At 37.9% G+C, this 26559-nt stretch overlaps 1 protein-coding gene across 2 annotated transcripts in view; it reads left to right on the top strand.

Annotated features, from left to right (window-relative positions):
• Positions 1–20: 20 nt before the first annotated feature.
• Positions 21–26559, top strand: part of POLR3G (RNA polymerase III subunit G) — a 65014-nt gene continuing 38475 nt past the window's right edge. Inside the window, exons 1-2 of one of the 2 annotated variants that reach the window (XM_072606183.1) lie at positions 21–477; positions 24330–24459. In XM_072606183.1, the coding sequence (XP_072462284.1) occupies positions 24343–24459 (117 nt within the window). In that variant the 5' untranslated portion in view covers positions 21–477; positions 24330–24342. The remainder of the gene's footprint in view (positions 478–24329; positions 24460–26559) is intronic. The other variant, XM_072606181.1, reaches the window with a different exon arrangement.

Genomic DNA, 26559 nt, shown 5'->3' with positions numbered 1-26559 from the left:
CTTCTCGCTCCACCCTCCTCACCCTGGGGTGGGTCCAACTGCAGCAACGGCAGGGAGGGGGGAGGCAGAGAGAGAGACGTCTGCAGAGCCACAGGTCCCGCGCGAACGCGTGTGAGCGCGCGTGCCCGAAGCTCGCGGGGGCCGAGCGCGCCTGCCAGGGCTCGCCAAGCCGGCCAGGAAAGGGTGGGGGCGAGGCTGCTCGGGCAGCAGGCAGGGCGCCTGCCCAGGGCTGAAAAAGCTTGCTGTGCAGGGGGCGGGCCTGGGGGCGGGGCCAAGAGGCCTCAGCCGGCTGGAATTTGAATGCTGCTCTGGAGGGGAAACAGAGAAGGGAGGGGTTCAGTTTGCTTGGAGGTGGAACCCTGCGACCGGGAGAGGCTGCACAGGTAACCCAGCACCCTTTGCCTGCCAGCCTTCGTGGGCACACTTGTGAGTTTGAGAACATAAGCAGCCCCAGCCAAGCCCGGCCAGGGAGGAGAGGTAGGCGATGGGGACCTTGAGGGGCAAGGGGAGTTGATGTGGAGCCTAAGGAAAGGGCTCTCGGTTAGGAGAAGTTAATTGAAACCTAGCCCCCGGCCAGAAAGAAGTTTGGACCCCTCTGCCTCTTTCTGTTCCCATTAAACCCCAAATGTTCTGTAATGATTCTTATCTGATTGTAACCTGGGTCCCCCTTGCTGGGCTGACTGCTATGAGATTAGAAAGTAATTTACTCATTACTGAGGACTTTGTGGGCCATTAACCGCGTTATATGGACATAACCTTCTGTAGGGAAGGGATTTCCCCTCCTAGGTATTACTGGTCACTGCAGCAGGCTTGCAGCAAAGGGTAGAACATTTAGTATCTCTTTACTTACCTGTCAGCACATTAAACCGTGGCATGAGGTGAGGAGGGCTGCCAAGCTCTAAAACAAAATAAGATCTATTTTTTACACTTTTTCATGGTTGGAATAAAAGCAAGGCAAGGGGGATGGGAACTGGAAGAGGCTGAGCAAAGTAAGAGAAGATAGCTGGCAAAAGATGAATTGGGGAAGACTGGAAAGGGTGGGTGTGGCCCAGTTAGCCTCCTAAAAGAACTTTCCCTTTAACCTGCTCTCCCTACCCTCCTCCCCACCTATTGGTTGACTACACCCACGGAGATTTAGAAAATTTCCCAGGATTGTGGCCTGAGGCTGACTTTGGCCAGAAAAGCTCTTCTATCCACACAGCATTCTTGGGCCCTCCCAGGATTGAGAGTTTCTTGAAGTCTGCAATATGCAGTCATAAAAGATAATTATACGAACTCTATTTTATGGAGACAAATACTAACATGCCTCTCTGTTTGAGGAAGAGTATACTATTATCAGGCTATAAACTGCTTAGGATGACTTTAGTCATGATGGAGGTGTGGACTGGAAATTTTGTATTTACCTTTCTGTTCATATTTTATACCCCTTTAGAAAGTCAAGACAGCAAGCATTTATTAAGCCCCTACTATATGCCTGCCATGTGCTAAGTGGCAAAAGAAAGGCAAAAAACCCAGTGCCTGCTCTCCAGTAGCTCACAGTTTGATGGAGAATACAAGAGAGGTCATCTGAAAGTTGTGAGATGGTGGCCTCGATTTTTTTCAGTGAATATTATAAGTTCTCAGCTGAGGTAGAGGGGATAGGAGATCATTAGAGACTTGAGGAGGGAAGAAAAGGTTTAGAATGGATTAGGGAGCAGGACATCCTCCCTTTCTTTTTTTGGCCTGCTTTATACATAATAGGTAACTAATACCAATCTATCAACAAACCTTTATTAAGCCCCAACTATGTACCAGACTTGTGCTAAGCACTGTGGATAGGAATTGAGGCAAAGAGTCTTTGCCCCCTAGGAGCTTACAGGCTAATTAGGGAGAGATAGCATGCAGATATATGAAAAGTAAGCATACAGTAGGAAATTGTTAAGAGGAAAGGCACTAGAAATAAGAGGGGTCAGGAAGGCTTCCAGTAGAAGAAAGAATTTTAGTTGGAACTTCAAATAAGCTAGAAAGGTCAGTAGTAGGAATTTTGGAAAGAGAGAGTCCCAGGTATTAGGGACAGCCAGAGAAAATGCTCCAAACCAAGAAATGGACTGTTTTGTTTACAGAACAGCCAGGATGCCAGTGCTATTGGATCAAAGAGTGTGTGTTGGGGAGTAAGATATACAAAGACTCGAAAGGTAGGAGGGTTTAGATTATGAAGGTCTTTGAATGCCAAAAAGGTATTTTTTATTTGATCCCAAAGGCAATAAGGAGTCACTGGGGTTTTTTTTTTTGAGTGGGGAGGTGATATGATTGGACTTGCACTTAAGGAAAATCACTAGCGTCTGAATGGAGTATGGATTGGAGAGAAGAGACATGAGGCAGGCAAACCCAGCAGGCTATTAAAATGGTCCAGATCTGAGGTGATGAGGGCCTGTACTTTGGTCGTGGCAGTGTCATTGATGAGAAGGGCTGCGTTCAGGAGATAGTGAAAAGGTGAAATTGATAGGCCTTGCTAACAGGATATATGAGTGAAAATAACACCTAGGATATGAGGGATGATGTTGACCTTAACAGTGATCCAGAAGGTGAGGGACCGGGAAGGGTTTAGGGAGAAAGTTAATGAGTTCAGTTTTGAACATGTTTAATTCAAGATATCAACTGGACATCCAATTCTAGATGTATGAAAGGCCTAGGGAGATTCAAGATTGGAGGTCAGCCAAGAGCTTGGGGCAGGATAGGTAGATTTGAGAGTTATTAGCATAGAGATAGTCATTAAAATCCTTGGAAGCTGATGAGATCACCAAGTGAGGCAGAATTGGAGAAGAGAAGAGGGCCCAGGACCAAACACTGAGGGGACACAAGTTGAAGGGCTGATCTGTAAGAAGATCCAGAGAAGGAAACAGAAGGAGTGGCCAGATGGGTAGGAGGAGAACTCCGAGGGAAGGATGTCCTACAAACCCAGGAAGAATTATCAAGGAGGGGAGAGTGATCTAATGTCAAAGGCTGAAGAGAAGTCAAAGAGAATGAGGAATGAAAAAAGGCCACTCGATTTGGCAACTAAGAAATCACTAGTAATCCTCGAAAGAACAATTTCAGTTCAATAAGTTTGAAAGCCAGATTGTATGAAACCACAACATTGTTGCGTTTCTGAAGATTTTGCTACAGTCATTTTAAAGATACGTAACCATTATAACCTCATCCAGCTTAGGGTGGCAGCTTCTTTCTTTGGTTTATTGAAGACTATTGAGGATCATGGCTTAGTTCTTAAAACATATGAGAAGCTTTTGCCTTGAATTTTTAAAAAGTGCATAAAATTCATTTTTACAATCAGGTAATAATGGATTAATTTCTGCCTCAGATTGCATGGGCTACAGATACGTTGCTAATTAAAAAGGCCCTATAGTATTGTACAAAATCTGTAGTTTTTTCCCATTGTCACTGTTTACATGCTCATATTTTTAAGCAGCTGTGAAGATCCAGGAAAAGGTATCCAATAAGCATTTATTAAGGTCCTGTAAGTGCCAGTAACAGGCATTGTTAAGGCTGTAGATTATATATGATATCCCGTCACTCGGTGAGTTTATACTTGGCAGAGCCTTAGGAAAAAAAACACCTAACATTATGAGGCCAAATTGGAGATTGTAACAGGAAAGTGATGAGAGAAGGTATCAGATAAGGTAGAGTACGTTAGGAGGAGGTGACATTTGAGTTGGGCTTTTAAGAAGCAGTGGGGTATAGTGGAAATCTGGTCAAAGCCAGGTAGATCGGGGTTCAAGTTTTGCTCAGATACATACTGTGACCAGGGACAAGTCACTTTACCTCTCAAATGTTCTTGGCAACTGTCTTAAGACTTTAAGTTGCAGAAAAGGTGTCAACTAGCATTAGTGAAGGGAATTTCTTGGCAGTTCTCTATGGCTGATGGGGGGAGCAGAGTAGAGGAAAAGGGATCAGCCCAAACAAAAGCTTGAACTAGGAAGTGCATCTCTTATTCAGGGAACGATGAGTAGTCCCTTAGCTAAAATACAGGGAATTTGGGGAATTAATGGATTGAAAAAGAGGGGTACAGAACCCAAGAGATTCATCAATGATCTGAACACTAAGAGGATGACTTGGTGAGTTGAGGGCTATTATAATCCAAATGTGAAGTGATAATTGGAGGAATTAGGTGGTGTGGTGAAGAGATGGAAAAGATGTCAAACAATACTCATCTCCCTGGCCTCTTTCCCTCTACTGTAATATAATTTTGCTCCTCTTCCTGTGATGTAATTTATCATTTTCTACCTCCTCCTTTTCACATCTCCTGTTACCATCCCTTTGCACCCTTAAATCACATTTTTATCATCATATCATTACTTTATACCCACTCCATCTATCTATGTATATCCCTTTTATATTTCAAAATAAATATACAATTATCAAGATTAACAAGTATCTTCTCATATAGGGATGTAAACAGTTTGCCCATATTGAGTAATAAGTTGTTTTTTTTTTTTCCCAGTTTACCTTTTCATGCCTGTCTTGAGACCTGTGTTTGAAGGTTGAATTTTCTATTGAGTTCTGGCCTATTTATCAGGAAGGTCTGGAAATCCCTTATTTCATTGAATGTCCATCTTCTTGCCTGAAATATTATGCTCAACCTTGCTGGATAATTGATCCTTGGTTGTAGTCCCAGCTCCTTTGCCTTATGGATTATCATGTTCCAATTCCTTTGATCTTTTAATGTAGAAGCTGCAAGGTCCTGTGTGATCCTGACTGTAGCTCCTCGATATTTGAATTGTTTTTTTCTGGCTGCTTGTAGTATTTTCTCCTTCACTTGATAGTTCTGTAATTTGGCAACAATATTCCTTGGTGTTTTTAGTTTGGGATCCCTTTGGAAAGGTGAATGGTGGATTCTTTTGATGACTATTTCACCCTCTGGATCTAAGACTTCTGGAAGTTTTCCTTGATGATTTCTTGGAAGATATTGTCCAGGGAGTTTTTTTCATCATGGCTTTCTGGTAGGCCAATAATTCTTAGATTTTCTGAGATCTGTTTTCCAGGTCAGTTGTTTTTCCAATTAGATATTTTACATTTTCTTCTGTCTTTTCATTGTTTAGATTTTGTTTGACTGATTCTTGATGTCTCATAGAGTCATTAGCTTCTACTTGCCCAATTCTAATTTTTATCACATTGTTTTCTTCAGTTAACTTTTGCATTTCCTTTTCCATCTGTCCAATTATTCCTTTTAAGGAGTTATTTTCTCCAGTTAGTTTTTGTACTACCTTTTCCATTTGTCCAATTTTCCTTTCTTAAGGAGCTGTTCTCTTCAGTGAATTCTTTTTTCATACTTTTAAAATCATTGGCCAATTTTTCTTCTATTTCTCTAATTTGGCTTTTAAAATCTTTCCTCAGCTCTTCCAAGAGGGTTCTTTGTGTTTGCAATCAGTTCATAGTCCCTTCTGAAGTTTCAGATGGAAGTACAGTCTCAATGCTGACTTCTTTGGTATTTGTGTTTTGGTTCTTGTCCCCATGGAAAGATTCTATGGTTTTTTTCTTTCCTGCTTTGTTTCTTACTCATAATTATGATAATCACCCTTTTCCTGACTTTTAAGGTAGATCTCTGCTTCTAGGGCGCTAGGGGCTCTGTCCCACAGTTCTTGTGCCGTGAACTTGAGAATTTGTGTGTTGTGGCCTCTGGTTCTTTCAGCTAGAAGCTAAAGTGCTGCAGCTTACCTGGTGCTGAGCTGATTGATGTGAGAAAGCAGAGGACAGGTGAAGATTTTTTGTGTTTCCCCTGCATTTACCCTGGAGCTAGCTTGTTAAGTGTAGGGGAGAGGTGGTCTGGCCACAGGAAGTCTCCTCTGCTGAGCTCGAGCATAGTCAAGCTCAGTGGTTGGTGATCCCAGCTGCCCCAGTGTCTTCCCAATTCCCCTGGGGTGCTGAGGCATGCCTGGGGTCCTGGTGTTGGTGATTGTGGGGCTCCACCCACCTGGGGCTCAGGATCTCCTCCCAGTTTGCTAAGGTGGGGCTGTCTGGCACAGCTCCAGTCCTGCACTGGTCCCTTTCAGCCATACTAAGAGGGACCCTCCTTAGCAATTTTCCTAGCCTCGTGTGCTAAAAGACTGTTTGCTCCTTCTGCTGATCCCACTGTTCCAGGATTTTTCTGGGGAAATATTTTATGGATCTTTCAAGGTCAGCAAGGGGAGGGGGAGAGAGCATTTACTGATCGCTTTGCCATTTTGACTCCCGGAGATTCAAATACGTGACTTACAGACATTTAATCTACAGGCTGATAGTCTCAGGAGCCGCTGTTGCAGATACCTGGGGCTTCATGGCTCTCATTCACTCAGTTCCTCTGGACTCCCCTCCTGGGCTGATGTGCCTGAGATTCTGCAGTGCAGCCACTGCCTTAGGGGCTTCCTACTCAGTCCTGCTGCAGAGAGGATGCGTGTGCGCGCTCCTCCAGCTCCATGGAACAGATCCTTCCCATCGACCTTCCAGTCTGTCCCGGGCTGTGAATCTGCCACAGTCTGTCTCCTATTGTATTCTGCCCCTCCAAAATCTGATCATATTCTCTTTTTAGAGGTATCTGAAGGAGTTTGTCTAAGGGCTTAGGTGAGTGTTGCTCTCACTCTGCCATCTTGGCTCTGCCCCCAGAAATAGAAAAGAGATTTAAAAGGCAGCTGGAAGAATCATTAGGAGGACAACCTATTGGATGTGGGGAACAAAAAAGAAAGTTTATTCACAAGTTTTGATTCTGAGTGACTGGGAGGCAGTGTTGGAACTGGATTTTGTAAGGATTAAGCCTGTGATTAGGAAAAACTATGGCAAGGAGAAGGGTAAGAAGAACCGATATAACAAGGAAGTAAAAAGCAATGGTTAGACCATTCTTTTTTCCTCCCACTCTAAATAGGAAAGTGGCTTTGCTGAGGCCTCTTAGCTCCATTTTTTCTATTGTAGTATTTTATTTAAAGCATAGAAGAGGATGGTGTCCTTAACTTGGAATCCACTAGAAAAATTATTACCTTCTTTTCCTGCCACTTAAAGCTAGCTGTACTTTCTTCTGGGTCTGAAGATTTAGTCTTTAGGAAGTGGGAAACCATTGAGTATTATTGAAGAAGCAAGTATTTTAGGAGGATGAATCTGGCAACAATTTGCAGAGGGATTTGAAGGTGGCTGGGGGGGCTAGTTATACAGTCCTCGGCTTGAGGTAATAAGGCCCTTAATTACAAAGGAAAAGAAAGAGAAAAAATATGAGAAAGATTTCAAAAGAAGAATTCAGTAGGTATAGTGTTTAGCCAATAAACAGTTATTACGCACCTACTGTGTTCCAGGCACTCTGCTAAAATTTGGGGATACAAAAAGAGGTGAAAGACTATCCCTGCCCTCAAGGGGGCTCTCAATCTAATTGGGGTGACAAGCAAAGAAATATATACAAACTAGTTATATACAGGATAAATAGGAATTAATGAAAAGAGGGAAGATGGTAGAATTGGGGAAAGAATTGGGAGTGGTTGGAAAAGACTTCCTGTAGAATTTGGAATTTTATCTGGGACATGAAGGAAGCCAGTAGGTGGAGGTGAGGAGGAAGAGCATTCCAGGCTTGGGGGACAACCAGAGAAAATGCCTACAGCCAAGAGATGGAGTATCTTATTTATGGAACAGTAGGGAGACCAGTGTCACTGGATCCAGAAGTAAGTACATTGTGGGGAGTAAGCTATGAGAACACTGGAAGGATGGGAACAGCGTAGGTTTTGAAGAACTTTAAACTCCAAACAGGATTTTGTATTTGATCCTGGAGGTCATAAGGATCCACTAGAGTTTATTGAGTAGGAGGGAACTTGGGTTGAACTTGTGATTTAAGAAAATTATTTAGGTGGCTGAATAGAGGGTGGATTAGAGAAGAGAGAGAGTTGAAGCAGGCAGATACACTGCAGGGGCTATTGAAATAGATGAGGTATTAAGTGATGGGGGCCTGCACCAGAGTGGTAATAATATTGGAGAAGGGAAAGGAACATTGAAGAGACATTGCCAAGGTTTAATTAAGCAGGCCTTGGCAACAGATTGAATAGAGGGGGTGGTAGATACTTAAGAGTCCAGGATGACTCCTAGGTTGTGAATGAAGAACTGGGACCATGGTGTTACTCTCTGTAGTAATAAGGAAGGTAGGAAGAAAAGATTTAAGGCACAGGGGTGGGGAACCTGCGGCCTGGAGGCCACATGTGGCCCTCTAGATCCTCAAGTGCAGCCCTTTGATTGAATCAAAATTTCACAGAATAAATCCCTTTAATAAAAGAATTTGTTCTGTAAAACTTGGACTCAGTCAAAAGACCGCACCTAAGGACTTAGAAGACCACAAGGTTCTCCAGCGGGTTTTGGAGGAAAGATACTGACATGTTTTGGACATGTTTAGTTTTAGATGTTCACTGAACATCTATCCAGTTTGAGATATGTAAAAGGAAATTGGAGATGAGAAACTGAAAGTCAGCAAAGAGGGTAGAGCAAAATTTGAGAGTCATCAGCATAGACATGGTAATGATGTATGTGAGAGGTGATGTGTTCACCAAGTGAAGTAGTATGGAGGGAGAAGAGAAGAGGGCCCAGGATAGGATCCAATGAGACAGCTATAGTTAAGAGTATATGATCTGGAAGAGCATCCAGCAAAGATGGGCAGAAGGAGAAGCAGAAGGGAGTAGTGTCCTGAAAAAACTAGAAAGAAGAGAGTGTCAAGGAGAGAGTGATTAGCTGTATCAAAGGCTGCCAAGAGGTTGAGGAGAAAAAGAATTGAGATTGAGGTAGATGAGGTGAAAGAAAAGAAAGAAGTTAGAGATGAGTTTGAACCCCAGCCATACTTCTGACACACAAGGAAATCAAGATCTTAGATTAAAAATGAGTGAAATCGTCTTATCCAAGCTCCTCATTTTACTGATGAAAATGGGCCTCTTAAAAGTTGAAACGACTTGTCCAAGATAGGATTTGAACTGAAGTTCTTTCACTGTGCTTTGTCCAGTGCTCAATGGTCAGTGTCTGAGGAAAAGATACTTATTTTAGTTGGACAATTTGAGTTACTCAGTTCAAATTCTCCCTTCTACAAGGCCTTTCCCAGTCCTCCTTGGCTGTTAATGCTTCCCACCTTGGGAATTACCTTTCAACTACTCTGCATATTTTGTGCGTACCGATGTTGTAGATACATGTGTTGTTTCCAACATTAGATTGTGAGCTCCTTGAGGGTAGGGAATACCTTCACCTTTCTTGGTGTTGCCAATATTTAGCTTTTTTCCTGGTATGCAGTAAGTCCTTAGTAAATGCTTGTTGACTGAGATGTAAAACAGAAAATTGTTTAGATGTAGATTTGCCAGTCCTTTGTTTAAAACTAGAAGGTGGCTTTAGAGGCTGTGGAGAGAAAGTCACCTTCTCTAGGTAACATAGGTGAGAGGCAGGATTTGAATTAGCTCCAAAGCCAATAAGCTTTTTGGATTATAACAAAATGCCACCTATAGAGAGATGAGCTTTGAATCAACTAAAGTGGTTGAGATTAATAAGGGAGACAATATAAAGAACCACAGAGGTTTGGGGACTGAACCTTGGGGGAATGGGGAAGGAGCAAGAGAAGAAGAGGAGCCAGTGCAGTAAGTAGAAAGAGTACAGCTAGGCTAGTGGAGTGATGCTGTAGTCCAGAGAGGAGAAAATCTTCAAATGGAGAAAGTTTCTTAATTAGTGAGTGCCTTATGTCTGGAATAGACTTGATCTTCCCATTCTAGCTTCTTTACTTTTAAGGCCTCAGCCCAGGAGCTGAAAACATTCTCTTCCTCACCAAATAGTCCTTGAACGCTTTAGATCTCTGGTAGTCACTCCCTCTTTTACACATATTTCCCTTTCCCACCCCATTCCCCCAAGACAATATATATTCTTTGGAGATAGTGACAATTTTGTGCTTTGTGAACTGTGGGCTCTTTTTAGAAAGGTTTGTTGGAATTGAAACAGGAAGAGTATAGATGGTATGTGCTTCTGAGATATCAAGAAGAATGAGGATTTGAGATAAGGTTCTAGGATTAGCCCTGCAGGAGGTTATCTCTGACCTTTGAGAACGAGTTTTAGTAGAAAGGTTGGTACTAGTGTCAGATTGCTGGGGCTAATTCTACTGGAGGGGATGACTGGTTAAAGAAATTTGTCAGTAAAAGAAAGGGCATTAGTTTTTAGGGTAGAAATTCAATCAAAAGTGTTTTTTGTTTTGTTTTTTTACGAGAGGGAGAAAACCTCAGAGAATGAGATGAGTGATATTTGGTAGGGGAGAATGATTGAGCAGAGGTCTTAACTGGAGGGGATGGGAGATTTGGCACTTGTGGGAGGGCTTCATGGTGGAGGGGCAAAGAATATTTTTTCCTCCGAGCTAGGGGGGAATGAAGAGAACATGACTATATACTTTTTGAGTTTTTTGAGGCTAGAATAGGGAACACAAGGGTAGAGTACAAGGTCAAAATAGGGCATTGACGTCTTCTGTTGAAGAATCTATGAAATTGTGTCCAGCTTATTCTGTATGTATTTTGTTTTGTCCAAAGATTTTTGGGGATTGTCTTCCTCCTTAGACTGTGAACACTCTGTGTGCAGGGACCATCTTTTTCCTAGTACTTGTCACACACAAAGTAGGTCCTTCATAAATGCTTGTTGATTTGTTTTTTGATTTACAAACAATATGCTAGTTACAAATGATTCTTGTCTACATTAAAGCTGGTCAGATAAACCTTTTTTGTAAATCTTAAATTCACTATACTGTGTCACATATACAGTGTTGAAAATAATAAAATAATTTCTTTGAGAAGATTGTATAATTCTGAATTTTTACAAATTTAGACAAACTTCCTACCAGTTGTTGGCATTGTTGTAGTCTAAATTGTTGATTGTCCACATGTTTTGTATTGCTGCTTCTCTTGCATTGTCTTATTCCCTATTTTTAAAACAAATTTTTATTGATATCTTTTGTTTTTACCTCCATTTCCCAGTGTATTCCTCGGTCAACTCCCTCCAAGATACATCCCTCATAATAACAAATTTTTTAAAAAGACAAAAAAAATCAGCAAACCATTGAAAAAGTCTTCCATTATATGCCAAGGTCAGTGTCCTCGGCATATTACCTCTGCAAAGGAGGAATGGAAGGGTAATTTCTCATCTCTTTTCTTTTAGGACAAGCTTGATTGTTATAACTCTACAGCATTCAGTTTTCAATTGCTTTGTTGTTTTTTTCTATTTAGATTGTTAGAGTGTTTGTGTATGTGATTTTCCTGGTCCTGCCTTCCTGTCTCTACATCTGTTCTTAATGCTTATCGATGTTTGTCATATGCATAGTTTCTTACATTCTCGTAATGTTCCATAACTGTCTTATACCATAATTTGTTTAGCCATTCCCCAGTTATAACCCCATAACTTATCTTTGGTTTTTTGTTGTCTTGTCAGTTGTGTCTGATCCTCATGACCCCAACTGGGGTTGTCTTGGTAAAGATACTGGAATGGTTTGCCATTTCCTTCTCCAGTTCATTTTAAGGATGAGGAAACCGAGGCAAATAGGGGGTTAAGTAACTTACGTAGGATTTGAACTCATGAAGATGAATCTTCCTGATTCCTAGCCCAGTGATCTGTTCGGTGTGCCATGGAGCTACCCCATAAAAAGTAACGTTGAAAATGTTTTAGTGTATGTGGGGCCTTTTGTCCTTAACCTCTTGAGGGAAGCTCTAGGTCAAAGAGTACAAATATTTTATTCATTTTCTTTCCATAATTACAAACTGCTTTTCAGAATAATTAGACTTATTCACAGCATGAAGTGTGTCCAGTCTTTCACACAATCCCTTGAATGTTGATCATTCCCAACTTTTGCCATCTTTGCCATTTTGCTGCTTGTGGTGTGAGACTTCTGGGTTATCTTTTATTTCTCTTATTAGTAATTTGGAGTAATGTGGTTATTCTTTTTGAAAACTGTCTATCCTTTGAGAAATAAACGAATGAAAAGCCATTTATTAAGCCTTTACCATCTACCAACCTCTATGCTAAGTTCCAGGGTTTAAAAGGAAAAACATTTGAAGCAAAGGTCTTTTCCATGAGCAAATGGCCTTTTGGCTATTCACTTTTCCCTTTGCTCGTTTTCTTGGCTGTCAGCAGCTATCAGATAATTGGCACAATTTTTTCCCCTAGTGGACAACCTTTCCTTCTTGTCCTAGTTGTGTTCGTTTTGCTTAAACAAAACCTTTTTAATTTCTTCCACTAGAGCTCTGGAAAACCAGGCTTTGATGGAGCCCTTAGGAATTCACATGGAGCTACTTGACCTTGCCTAAAACCCAAATCATTCTGGATCTTGCTGACTGGCCAATAATACGTCCCTTCCCAAGCCTCCCCTGGTCATTGTTTGGGTTTTGATGATTCAGAGAGGGAGTATAAATGAGTTGTTTCTGTCCTGGCCTGAAATTCTGAGGGTCCTCCTGGTTTGATTTTTTTTTTTTTGAGCAGGCAAACTAGGGCATCTTTTGCCTTATTTCTTACCTAGCCTTAAATCACTGAATGGGTATTGCTTCAGACAAACTAAGACTTAGGAAAGACCTTAGTTTAAAAAGGTTGAGGTCTCCCACTGCATCTGGGGTCATCTTCCATCTCACTGACATGTGTCTTCCCCACAGACTTAGATGATTCTGGAGGAGAAAGTGAGGCTCATGACTTTGTGAGCCCCCCTTCACTTATATTCTATTAACGTGTAAGTGGAGACACTACCCTCCTGATGTCACTGGTCTTTTCAGAGCATGAAGGACAAACCACCCGCACTTGTTTTTTTGCTTACACACAAATTGCCTGTATTCCTTGTTGGGTTAAGAACTCAGCCTTTTCACAGAGCTGGGAAAGACGGAAGATCTGCTCCTCTTGTCATTTTTAAACTGTCTTTTCATATTTTTATGATCTTTAATATTCTTTAATATCTAATGTTCGTATGATTTTTTATATTCACAGTACATATACATTTTTAATTTAAGATAATTGATCTAAACCAGGAGGTACACACACACACACACACACACACACACACACACACACACACACACACACTTTTTTTTTTGAGAACTATTTCAGTACAGTTGGTTCCTTTGGTAATCCCATGTATTTTACTATGTGCATCTAAAAATTATTCTGACAAGGGGTCCATAGATTTCACCAGATTGCCAGAGGGATCCGTGAAACTGTAGTTTAATTGTAATTTCTGCAAGGCTGCTTTCTGCTTTTCCTATAGTTCTTTCAAATATGAGGATTGATGGATCACTGAGGTATTCAGTTATTTCTGATTATTCCTTGTGTAATCTGTTCCACTGATCTACTTTTATATTCTTAATCCATATTAAATAATTTTAATTCTTTGTATTATAATTTGAATTCTGAAAGAGATCTTCCTGCTTCATCTTTACCTTCTTTCATTATTATTTTTTATATTTTAGATCTTTTGTTCTTCTAAATGAATTTCATTTTGTCCAGCTCTGTCAAGTATCCCTTACATAGTCTGGTTGGCATAGCACTATATCTATGAATTAAATTGACAGTATTGTCATTTTTATTGTATTGTCATGACCTAGCCATGAACACTAATTTTTCTTCCAGTTATTTAAGTTGCTTATTATTTCTTTATTGTAATTGTATTGATGTAGATATTGAGTGTGTTTTGGTAGGTTGATTCCCAACTAGTTTGTGCATTTTCTAGTTATTTTGAGTGGGGCTCCCCTTTCTTTTATTAACCTCCTGGATTTTGTAATTGTTATGTAAAAATGTTGATTTTTGAGGGTTTATTTTGTAGCCTGCAGTTTTAGGAAGCTGTGAATTTCTCAATTAGTTTTTTTTCTGACTCTTAGGGTTTTCTAAATGAAATACTATATAATCAGCCAAATAGGGATAATTGTGGCTCCTCTTTTCTCATCTTTATACTTTTAATTTTCGTATCTTATTACTATTGTTTCCATTTCTAGAACATTTGAGAAAAGGTGGCATTCTTGCTTTGTTCTGCTGTTTATTTGGGAAAGTTTCTAATGTTTTCCTTTTGCAAATAATTTTAGCTCTTGGTTTTAGATTAGGTAATTTATATCTTATTAAAAAAAGATCATTCTATGACATTCTTTGTAGGGTTTCTTTCTTTAAAAGCATAAAGGAGGGTTGGACTCTAACAAGGACTTGTTATTCATTTATTGATATAATAATGGGTTGCTTATGGAGGACTTGAACAGACTGTAATACACAAGGAATGAAGAACTCCAAAGAACAGGAGTAAAGGATTACCAAGGAACTGTATGACGGGAATAGAAGAAGGGCTGGACATGTTTCAAGAATGAAGGGTGACAGGTGGATAGCCAGAGAACTTGGTTGTTTCCCTTGTGAAATCAGAAGAGAGCAAGAAAGGATTCCAGCATGCCTGCTTCAAACCTGGCCCAGCCACTCACCAGACCACTTCTCAGCTTGTCCCTGCGACCTTCTTATGCTAGTGAATAATTCCTTCACCTCTATGGTTCCTTCCCCCAGACTTCCATTTCAGGAGTTCCCTATGCTAGCTATGAGCATTCCAACCAGGCTAACTCCTCTCACACTCCTCCTCATGCTTTTCACCTCTTTTATTTGTTATCTTTCTTAATTAGAATGTAAGTTCTTTGAGGGTAAGGGCTGTCTTTCTTTTTGCATGTGTTTATTTGTAACCCCGGCTCTTTGTCCTATGCTTGGCTTGTAGTAATTAATAAATGTTTTTTTCTTTCTCTATCTCTCTCTATATGTATCCATCCATCCTGAATGTTGCGATGGTCTCCATGTGATGAAATTTGGGGTAAATAGAGTTGAGTCCCACCGGCAGAACGGGCAGGCAAGACTGCATTGTCATATGCATTGGAGGGAACTCCAGTCACAGATCCACTTGAGTTGATATAATGATGAGGTTTTAGATTTTTCCCCCTGATGTGATTAATTATGTTAATTGTTTTGCTAATGTTGCACTATTCTTGAATCTTTGTTTTAAATCCAGCTTAATCAGAGTGAATGACTTTTTGGAAAAATTGCTTTCATCTTCTGGCCAGCTTTTTGCCTTGTCTTTCTGCCAGGATTTTATTTAACATTTTTGAATTGATATTTGCTAATGATACTAGTCTGCAGTTCTCTCCTTTCAAAACTTTTTATAAGTGGGTATACTTTTTTAAAACTTCTTTTTTAAAAATAATAAACATTTGCTTTTCTGGCCCTGCCACGTGTGTTTTCACCATTAGGGGGGAAGAAAGAAAGAAAAACAAACCCCTTGTAAAATAATGCATAGTCTGGCAGAAGAAATTCCACCTTGGTTATAGCAAAAGTAATTACCTGTCATTATGCACGTCTCATCTGCCCTCTTTCTGTCAGGCGGTGGGGGTTGTGATTTATCATCTGTGCTCTGGAATCATGGTCTGATATTACATTGATAAGAATTTTGAAGTCTTTTCAGGTTGTTCTTGTTATAATGAGTATAAAATTGTTTGATCGGCATTAATTCATACATCTCTTCACAGGTTTTTCTGAAGCTATCCCATTCATCATTTCTTATGGCTCTATAGTATTCTATTACATTTGTATATCAGTAAACATTGATTAAGTATCTATTACGTGCCAGACGTTGCTTAAATGGTGGGGATTCCTAAAGAGGCAAAAGACAGGAGTTTACCATCTAATCCAGGAGACAATATGTAAAAAAAAAAATACAAAATGAACTATATGCAGGATAAGTAGAAAGTAATTTAAATTGTGAAGGCTCTAGAATTAAGAGGGGTTGGGGAAGGCTTCTGTAGAAAGTAGTTTTTTAGTTGGGACTTAAAGGAAACCAGGGAGGTCAGCTATTTTGCAATTTATGGGCATCCTTTTAGTTTCTAGATCCTTGCCTCTACAAGAAGAGCTGCTATAAACATTTCTGTACATATAGGTTCTTCTCTTTCTTTGATCCCTTTGGAGAATAGACCGAGAAGTGGTATTACTGAGTCATAAGGTATGCACAGTTTAGTAAGTTTGGGGGCGTATTTCCAAATTGCTTTCCAGAATAAGTACCCATTCACAGTTCCATCTGCAGTGCATCAATGTGCTTGTTTTCTCACAGCCTCCTCAACTTTTGTCGTTTCCCTTTTTTGTCAACCTTACTAATCCTATGAGTGTGTCATAGTACATCTGAGTTGGTTTACTTTGCATTTCTTTAATGATTAGTGATTTGGAGCATTATTTCATATGGCTATTGATTTCTTCCTTAGAAAACTGCCCATTTACATGCTTAAATGACCATTTATCCCTGGGGAAATGTCTCTTATTCTTACGTATTTTAATCAGTTCCTTACATTGGTAGTAATTATTCTTTAAAAGTTTAGTAGAACTCTCCTGTAAATACATTTAAACCAGAGTCCTGTCCTCCACCTCCACACATTAGTAGTTCTTTTAAAGATGTTTCAATTTCCTTTTCTCAAATTGAATTATTTAAGATCTGTTTGGTGTACTATTAATTTAGGTTTTTTTCTATTTTTGTAGCTAATTCTCTGTATCTTTGAATTCTCAGTTTTATTTTGGCATAGATCCACATATAGTAGGTTCTAATGATTTTTATTTCTACTGGGTTTGTTGTGATTTCACACTGTTCATTTTTTCATTTTGTTGATTTAACTCTTTCATCAGGTTGACCAGAGACTTATCAATTATATAATCTTTTCAAAGAAATAGCTTTTTCTTTTGATTATGAGTTATATAGTCTTTGGTTTCCAATTTGTCCCTTTCTCCTCTAATTTTATACAGATGTCCACAGTCACTTATTTGGAGTTTTTGTTGGCTTCTTAATTTTTAAAATTTCATGTTCACTAATTTATGTTTTTTTTTATATTTTGTTGATGTATGTTTTAGCTATATAATTTTTCCCCTGAGAATTGCTGTAGCTGCAAATGAGAAACTCTGGCATATTGTCTTATCATCATCTTCCTCATGTTATTGTTTCTATTATTTGCTCTTTGACCCACTCATTATTCAGGATTTCATTGTTAAATTTTAATTTAGGCACGTGCTCATATTCTCTAAATTGATTGCTGTTTTTTATTGTATTATGGCGTATAAAAGATGTTTTTAGTACTTCTCTTTTACCTTTGTCTGTTTTGTGAAAATGTCACGTGTTACTGCAGAATATATACAATTTTTAGTGGTCCCATTCAAAAGGTGCAATAAATCTTTTCACTCCAAATTCTTCAACAGTTTTGTCAGTTCTATATTTTCCCTTTTATCTTTCTGCTAGTTTTGTTCAGATCTGAGAAAGGAACATTAGATACTTCTACTCTGATTGTGTTACTCTATAAAACTTTTTGCCATTAAGCTAATTTTTTCTTTATGAATTTTATGAATCAGTGGATACTCAGTATTATTATTGGCTCATGGTCTATAGTTCCTTTAAACATAGTGTAATTTCCTTGTTTATGTCTACTGATTTTTGTTTTTGCTTTGTCTGATAGCATAACTTAACACCTGCTTTTTGGGGATATATCTGATCCAGAGCAAATTTTGTTCCAGCTTCTCTTTTTTAGGCTATGTTTGTCTTTGATTTTTATCTTTCTTGACTTATTGGTTTCTTATCTATTCTGGCACTTTTTTATCTTACTGGATTACTTATCCATTGACATTTACCCTTGTGATGGTTCTGCTTGTTTTCCTTCACTTAGAGATCTAATAATGTGTTTTTAAAAAGTTGATTTTTTAAAGAAATCTCCACATGTAACCCTATTTCCAAAGGCTTCTCCAAATTTGTCAACTTCTTTGGTTAGTTTTATGGGGGAGAATTATATTTTATTTTTTAAATAATTTATTTGATTATTTATTTCTTCCTTTCATTCTTCTCACCTCAGTTATTTGTTGTTTTTCAGGCATGTCCAACTAATTCTTTTCAACCTTGTTTGGGATTTCCATAGCAAAGATTTTAGCCTGGTTTGCTATTTCCTTTTCCATCTCATTTTATAGATGAGGAAACTGAGGCAAACAGGGTTAAGTGACTTGCCCCAGAGTCACAGAGCCAGTAAGTATCTGAGGTCATATTGGAACTCAGGTCTTTCTGACTCCAGGGCTGTTTTCTATCCATAGCACTAACTAAAGGCCCTTACCCCCAATGAAGTGGTTAGTTTAAAAATCTCTTTTCTGCCCTCTCCTACAGCAACATATTTTGGGGTTTTTTGCATGTTTTTTTCTGAAAAGAATTTCTTCACTTTATTCATCTTACTAATTCTCTTCCTTTGTCTTTTCTGAAATTTTATTCAGATTTTTGTTCTATATCTTTATTTTTTCTTCTTTAATTTCTTTGTTCTCATGATGTTAAAGCTTTTAAAGTATTGGAGCTCCCTCTTCAAACAAATTTTACCTTTATAGATTCTGCCAAAACATCCCTTTTTTTCCTTTTGTACCTTATTCTTGGAAATTCATTAGGGAAGTAGTATGCACAGAAGCCATCCAATTGTAGGAATTAGTGTCCCAAATTATCCAGTTCTATATTCTTTTCTCCCCGTTACCATTTAAATATTTGTTAAACCATCTCATTTTTTAATCTATGCCCTACTCCTTTAAGAAGCCAGCTACATGTAGCAAGTCAAATTTCCTTCTTCCTGGCGCAGGATGTTGTCCAGTGTAATCTTAAAGAAGGTGGTCTTCATGTGCTAACTCCCCCTAGGATAAGTCCATCAAAAAGTCACCTGTTCCCAATATCGGCATATATTTTCCCCCATTGTTAGTGTTCTTTTGTTGGACCTTTTTCTCTTTCTCTATTGGGTTCAGACCCTTCCCTTTTATTCCCCAATTTCAGTTCCTCATTTCTGTCACCTCCGTCCATTCTCCTGTAGCCTAACTTTTTTCTGAGAGACTATAGAAGTCCTAATGGACTTAACAGCATATTCCCCATTACCCTCTGTCCTTTCTTCTTCCCAATATGCACCTCTTCTATTCTGTAGTTTTGTCTCACAAAATACATTGATTCACCAGTAGTGGGGTTATGGGATTTGGAGCTTCAATTCTGCTCCTATACTTTCATGTCTCCTATTTCTTTAAATTCTACTTTATTCCCTTATGTGCTTTGTATCTCTTCATGATTGCCTCTTATATTTTTTTTCTTTCAAGGTTGATCTCTCTTTAAAAAAAACAAACCCAAATCTCTAAATGCAGTGAAATTTATTTTATTATTTTTTTCTTTCCTTGGTAATTGTATTTATTTGTTGCTTGCAAATCTGTTACACTTACCTTTTTTTTTTCTTTCTTTCCAGGAATGCCTTAAATCCCTTTCTTCATCTTTTGATCCATTCTGAATTTTTTTGTTTCATCCTTTGTCTCATCTGGCTTTAATTCACTTTTCTTTGTTTTGTGATATTTAATAAAAGAACTTTGTCATCTACTTAGTACTTTTCCTTTTGGTTTTATCTTCTCTGTTGTTTTCTTTGCCTGTGCTTTCCCTTCCTCCCCACCCCCCCATATTCCTGTCACTTAATTTATGAGTCCTCCCTCTTTGCCCATGGGTACCCTGGGGAGGGCTGCAAAGCTAGCTCAGCCTCCTCCCACCCTGAGGACTGAGTGTATACTGACTGAGGGACTGAGCGCCTGCCCCAGATAAGCCTGTGGGGTAGGGGGAGGGGGGGGGAAACTGGAGTAGCCCTAGCTAAATTTTCATTTTCTTTCCTTTCTGACTCATTGCTACTTACTCTGCTGCTTCCTTGCCCCAGAGCCTCCCTTCATTTTTGGTTGTTCTTTCTGTGGTTGAGCCTGATCAGAATCTGCCCAGCTTCTACAGCCTTCATTGGGGGTGTGGGTAGAAAAGATGATTAAAGTGTGAGGTGAAATGATGTAAGAGGTGATAGAATATACTCAGGGCTAGGTTTCCAGTTGATTTGTATCTCAGCACCAGGAGCTTGTGGCTTGTGGAGGGTAGGAGGAAGGGGTTTAAAGATTAGCCTTTTTGTATGTTAATTCGTTAACACTTTTCTCCTTTTCTCCCCTGTAGATTCAACTTTAATTACTATAATGTTGGCATACAATTTATTTTTTGGATTTTTTTTTTTACAGTGAATGAGGATTGGGAAAAGTGTTTAGTCTGCCATGTCCCTTAACATATTCCCAGTACTTTCAAAACTTGCCTTGAGAGACCCAGTGTATATTCCATTGATTTAGCATTTGAAAAACCATTGGGGGATGCCATTTGAGAATTAATCTCTTTTGCCTTTTGGTTTTGTAGTAAAGAGGTAGAGGATCACAGAATGTCTGAACTGGCAGAAGGAGAAATTTTTTAAAATAGAAGATAATTATCATAATTAGCTAATTTTGAATTATGTTTTAAAATAAACAAGCAAAGGAAAACTATAAGAATATTGGGATGTAGGCACATGAGGCGGGGTTTGCCTGGTAGAATGTAAGGTCATTGATTGTGGGTTGTTGTTGGGTTTTTTTGGTATGTGTTTCTCTAGAGTCTAAAAATAGTGCTCACTTTTTAAAAAAAGTTTGGTGGAATTATTATTACTATTTTAAAAGTAATATTAAATGATTTTCTAACTATAACAAACATCATGCGAAATACCCAATTTAACATTTGTTTCTTCGTACAGTTCATATGAACAGAAAAGAAAACTCAAACTAATTCTGTGTTGAACAACATAAAGCAATGATTTCAGGATAGAAGGATGTTGAATTTGGTGCTATGGGAGTTATGAGATCCCTGAAGAAGTGTGACCACTAAATTTAAAGTGGTCACCCAATGAAGCTTTAAAACTGGAGGGCCTTGATGCTACTACTGTTCAGTAAGAGGTTAAAGCAAAAGTAGTAATCAGAGGAAAATTCATATCTGTAAATGCTTACGTTAATAAAATAGAGAGCAGACCAATGAATTGGGTATGTAGTTAAAAAAACTAAAAAAACCCAAAATTCCCAATTAAACACTAAATTGAAAATCCTAAAAATTAAAGGTGAGACTAAAATTGAGTGTAAGAAAACCATTGAATTAATAAAACTAGGAGTTGTTTTTATGAAAAAAAAACAAAATAGATAAACCATTGGTTAATAGAATTTTTAAAAAGAAAACTAAATCATTAGTATTAAAAATGGAAAAGGTGAATCTACTACTAACCAATATGAAATCAAAGCAAATATAAGGAGTTATGTTACCCAGTTATATGCCAATAAACTCAACAATCTAAGTGAGATGGAAGAATATATACAAAAATATAAACTGCCTAGATTAACAAAGAGGAAATAGAGTAATCTAAATTGACCTATTTCAGATAAAGAAATTAAACAGACCATAAGTGAACCTCTTAGAAAAAAAGCACCACATGAATTTACAAATGACTTCTATCAAACATTTAAAGACCAACTAATTCCAGCATTAAATTAATTCTCTGGAATAATCGGCAAAGAGAAATATATATGATATTAACCAGGAAGACTAAAATAACAGAGAAAGAAAATTGTAGACCAATTTCATTAATGAATATGGATGCAATAAAATTCTAGCTAGGAGATTACAACAGATATACATTGTGACCAGGAAGGCAGGAATGGTTTAACATAAGGAAAACTATTGTTTGTATCAATAATAAAAGTAATAATGGTCATATGATTGTAATAGCCGTAGAAAAAGATTTTGTTAAAGTACAACACTCGTCTATTAAAAATATTGAAAGTCTAGATATAAATGGATTTTTTCTTAAATTGATAAGAAGCATTTACCTAAAACCATCAGTAAGTATTATTTATAATGGAGATAAGCTAGAAGCCTTCCCAGGAAGAACAGGTATGAAACAACGATGTCCACTGTCACTAGTATTATTCATTATTCTACTGGAAATCCTGGTAATGGTAATAAGAGAAGAAAATGAAATGGAAGGCATCAGAATGAGCAGTGAGGTAATGTGACTTTTTTGCAGACAATATGATGAGATACTTGGAAAATCCTAAGACTTGACTAAAACGTTAGTTGAAACAATTTTAGCAAAGTAGCAGTATATAAAGTAAACCCACATAAATCATCAGCATTCCTATATATCACGGTCAAAACCCTGCAAGGAGAAATAGTAAGAGATACTCCATTTAAAATAATTGTAGACAGTTTAAAATACCTGGAAGTACATCTTCTAAAACAAACACAGGAACAGTATAAACCAAATTATAAACACTTTTTATATAAATAAAATCAGGTTTAAAGAATTGGAGAAATATTAATTGTTCACGTATAGTCAGGACCAATATAACAAAAATGATAATTTTACCTAAATTGTTCTATGTATTCGATGCTATCCCAATTAAAGTACCAAAAATATTAACAAAATTTAACCGGAAGAACAGAAGTCAAGAATATCAAAGGAACTAATGAAAAAATTGTAAAGGAAAGAGGTTTAGCAGTACTAGATTTAAAACTATTATTATAAGGCAGTAATTATCCAAACTGTCTCGTACAGGCTAAGAATAATAGATAGATCAGTGGAACAGAGTAGACGTACAACTTACAGCAGGAAATGACCATTGGAATCTTGTGTTTGGCAAGTGTAAAGACTCAAGGTTTTGGAATAATAATTATTTGGTAAAAATTGTTGGGAAAACTGGAAAGCAGTTTGGTAGAAATTGTGCGTAGACCAATATCTTACACTGTTTACCAAGATTAGGTCAAAGTGTATATACAATACCTAGATATCAAAAGGAGATATTACAAGAAAATTTGAAGAACATGGAACATAATACCTCTCAGACTTGTGGATAGGTGAACATTTTATGAGTAAATGAGATAGAGAATATTGGGAAGTATTAAGTGCATCATTTTGATTACATTAAATTTAAAAGGTTTTGTATAAATAAAACCAGTGTAGCCAAGATCAGAAGGAAAGTAGAAAGCTGGAAAAAATTTTTGTAGAGAGTTTTTCAGATAAAGGTCTCATATCTCAAATATATAAAGAAAATTCTTAAAATCTGTAAGAAGATAAGTTGTTTTCCAGTTGGTAAATGGTCAAAGGATACAAACAAGCAGTTTTTTGATAAAGGAATCAAATAATTTATGATCATGTGAAAAAATGCTCTAAATCATTATTGATTAGAGAAATACAAATTTATAACAACTTGAGATATAATTTTATATGTACCAGATTGGCTAAAATGATAGCAGGGAAAAACAACAAATATGGGAGGAGATATGGAAAAATTGGGACACATTCACTTTTGGTGGAACTGTGAAGTGATTCAACCATTTGGGAGAGCAATCTGGAATTATGCCCAAAGAGTTATTTAACAACCTATACCCTTCGACCCAGCAATACTACTCTTAGGTCTGTTTGCCAATATGATTAGGGAGAAAGAAAAAGAACCTACATGTTCTAAAATATTTATAGCAGTTGTCTTTGTGGCAGCAAAGAACCAGAAATTGTGGAGATGCCCATCAATTGGGAAATGGCGGAACAAGTTGTGGTATATGATTGTGATGGAATGGTACTCTGATATAAGAAATTATGAGCTCGACGATCTTAGAAAAACATGGATAGACTTGCATGAAGTAATGAAGAGCAAAATGAGCAGAACAAAAAACCATTGTATATGGTAATAGCAGTATTGTTTTAAGAACAACTTGAAGCAACTGGTCATTTTGACGATTACAAATACCCAAACTAACGCTAAAGGACCTATGAAGGAAGATACTGTCTGCATCCTGAGAAAGAACTGATAAGTAGAACTATATATAGTAAGATTTCTACATATATACACATATTTGTGTTTAATGGTTGTCATCTGTAGGGTCAGGAGGGAGGAGAAATGTACATGATAACTTTATTATATATTTAAAAAGAAAAGCAAGTTGTAAATAAGAGATTTGCAGTTTCATGTGCAGTCCTCTTTCTTTTCTACTAAAAAAAAAAATCCTGTACTCATAGTCCCCCACCTCGTCCAGAGAGGGAGGTAAATTTTCTTAACTCTTCTCCAGGGTCGAGTTTAGTCATTATAATTATCAGGTGTTTAGCTTCTTTTTTTTGTTTTTCATTTACAGGGTTGTAGTCATTATATATGTTGTTTTCCTGGTTAGGAGACCTGATTTTCATATCTGTTCACCTATCTGTCTTCCCCCTACATCCCCCGGTCAGAAGCATGCAAATTACTTTGGGGCTGTAGTGCCTTTTTTTTTTTTGGTAACCTTTAATGTCTAACTCAATGCCTTGAACGTGGTAGGTGCTTCAATAAATCTTTTTTGAAGAGATGGTCCCTGACTGGAGTGACAGGTTTATAATTGAATAAGGGGAATATGAATCTTTTTCAAATTATAAGGTGCCATTTTATGTTTATTCCTAACATACTGTCCCTTGGGATTTGGCTGTCTGTTTTTATAGTGTAAGAGTTCTAATGGCTGGAAACAAAGGAAGAGGACGTGCTTCTTTTACCTTTAACATTGAGGCTATTGGTTTTTCTAGAGGTGAAAAGTTACCTGATGTGGTATTGAAACCTCCACCACTCTATCCTGTAAGTATCCCAGCATGCTGTTCTACTCTTCTGGATCAGGTTTCAGACCATCTTAAGGTTCAATATTCATAGATAAATTATTAATATTGATTATTCTCTTTATGCAGGGGTTCTTTGCCCTAAACCCTTCTGGCATTGTGGTGAAGCTTATAGACCCCTTCTTAGAATCATGTTTTGTGTTTTGGGGGTTTTTTTGGGAGGGGAGAAAGTAAGCTGATTGGGGTTAAGTGACTTGCCTAAGGTCACGCAGCTAGTCAGTGTCAAGCATCTGAGGCTGGACGCAGCTAGTCAGTGTCAAGCGTCTGAGGCTGGATTTGATAGAATAATGTTTTTAAATGCATAAAATAAAATACACAGGATTACAAAAGTAATCATTCATATTGAAATGTACTTATCAATGTTTTTTAAGTTCATGAACCACCCCCCCCCAAGTTAAGAACCCATGTAATAATGGAAGAGATTCCAGTTTAACCTTCTTACTTTTTTTTGAATTGGTTCATTTCCTCTCTCTCAACCAATTTCAGTTTCTAGACAGATGTCTTTTGGTCTAGAAATGTGATTTCTTTAGTTGGAGAATTATGAGTATAGAAATTACATCCACTAATGCAGATAAGCAACTTGTCAATAATTAATAGTCCTGAGAGTTACCAGGGACTGTAGGAATTTAGTTGACTTGTCTGTGGTAACCAAGACAGAAGGTGATAGAGGACAAAGCTGGGTCATCTTGACTAAAAGGCCTACTCCTATATCCTCTATGCCACATTGCCTTTCTTAAAATGCATTATTTTTAAATATGTGAGGGAAATTAGGTAGAGAATTCAATTAAGGGTCCAAATAGTGCTGAAATATGTCATAAGGATTGTGTCCTTCCCCACTTCTACATGTGTTACTCTTTGCTAATACAATATATCTCCAAATCATATCAGTTTTGTAGACCTACTTGTTAAATTGTATTCAGATTGTTATATATATGACAACCATGGTTTTGCCTGGAGTGTTTTGGGTGGGTGGGGGAGAACTGTCTTTTTACATGCTCCATCTTGTATGTATACAATTTTATTTTTGTTCCTAGGTACACTAGTTGAACTAGCTATCTTATTTATTCAAAATAGTTTTGAGACATTTTTCTTTTACAAGTTGTCATGATATCACAATGTGTGGATTATAATTGTCCAGCATACATGAGAGACTGAGGCAGAGCTCTGAGGCAATTGGACTTTATTAAAGGTTCCCTGATCCCCTCTAATGAAGGGAACCTCAGATCTTCTTCATGAGCTGAGATGCCCCCTTCTTCCAGGGCCTTATTTTTATAAGGCTTGATACCAGATTTGATACCTGAACATTCTAAAGAGACTATACAAAGTACGGAATTCTTTTGGTTGATACATCTTGCTTTGCAGGACAAAAAATGATGCATCAGCTTGAAATGTTCTGTTAGCAGGGGAGGAATCTCAGGGATTCATGGGGAGGGTAGCTTGGGGCATCGCCACTGACTAAGTGGTCATAAGATGGCCCGCCTACTCAAAATGGACAAGAGAGAATGGTCTGGAGATATAAAAATAAATTTTGGGACTTTCCATGTAATTGAGTCACCTCCATCATACTGGGCTTGGTCACCATAATAGGGAAAAATAAGGGTGGAGGGTGATTTAGGAAGTGAACTTATAATCTGCAGCTCACAGCTCCTAATACATACAACTTATAATCGTTACCCCTGTGGGATCCTAGCAAACTGATCAGGAATGCTTAGAATAGAGTAGGGGTCCGAATGAATTATTTCTCACACCAATTTATAAATATGACCAAAGCTAACATTTATATTATGCTTTATGTTTTACACACTTACTTGATCCTCACAGCAACTCTGGAAGATAGATGCTATTATTATCCCTATTTTCAGATGAGAAAACTGAGGCAGACAGAGGTTAAATGACTTGCCCAGGGCCACACAAGTAGTTGGAGGCTGAATTTGAAATCAGATCTTCCTGGCTCTAGGCCCAGAGCTCTGTCCAGTGTGCCACCTAATTGTCTCTGTTGAAATAAAAAGGAAACTAAATGGAGTAAAGAATGACAATATATGTATGTTCTTTTAAAAAATAC

Source organism: Notamacropus eugenii, chromosome 4 (assembly GCF_028372415.1).
Source record: "Notamacropus eugenii isolate mMacEug1 chromosome 4, mMacEug1.pri_v2, whole genome shotgun sequence".
Taxonomy (NCBI): domain Eukaryota; kingdom Metazoa; phylum Chordata; class Mammalia; order Diprotodontia; family Macropodidae; genus Notamacropus; species Notamacropus eugenii.
Note: the sequence above shows the minus strand (reverse complement) of the source record. Positions and strands in the feature narration are given on the sequence as shown.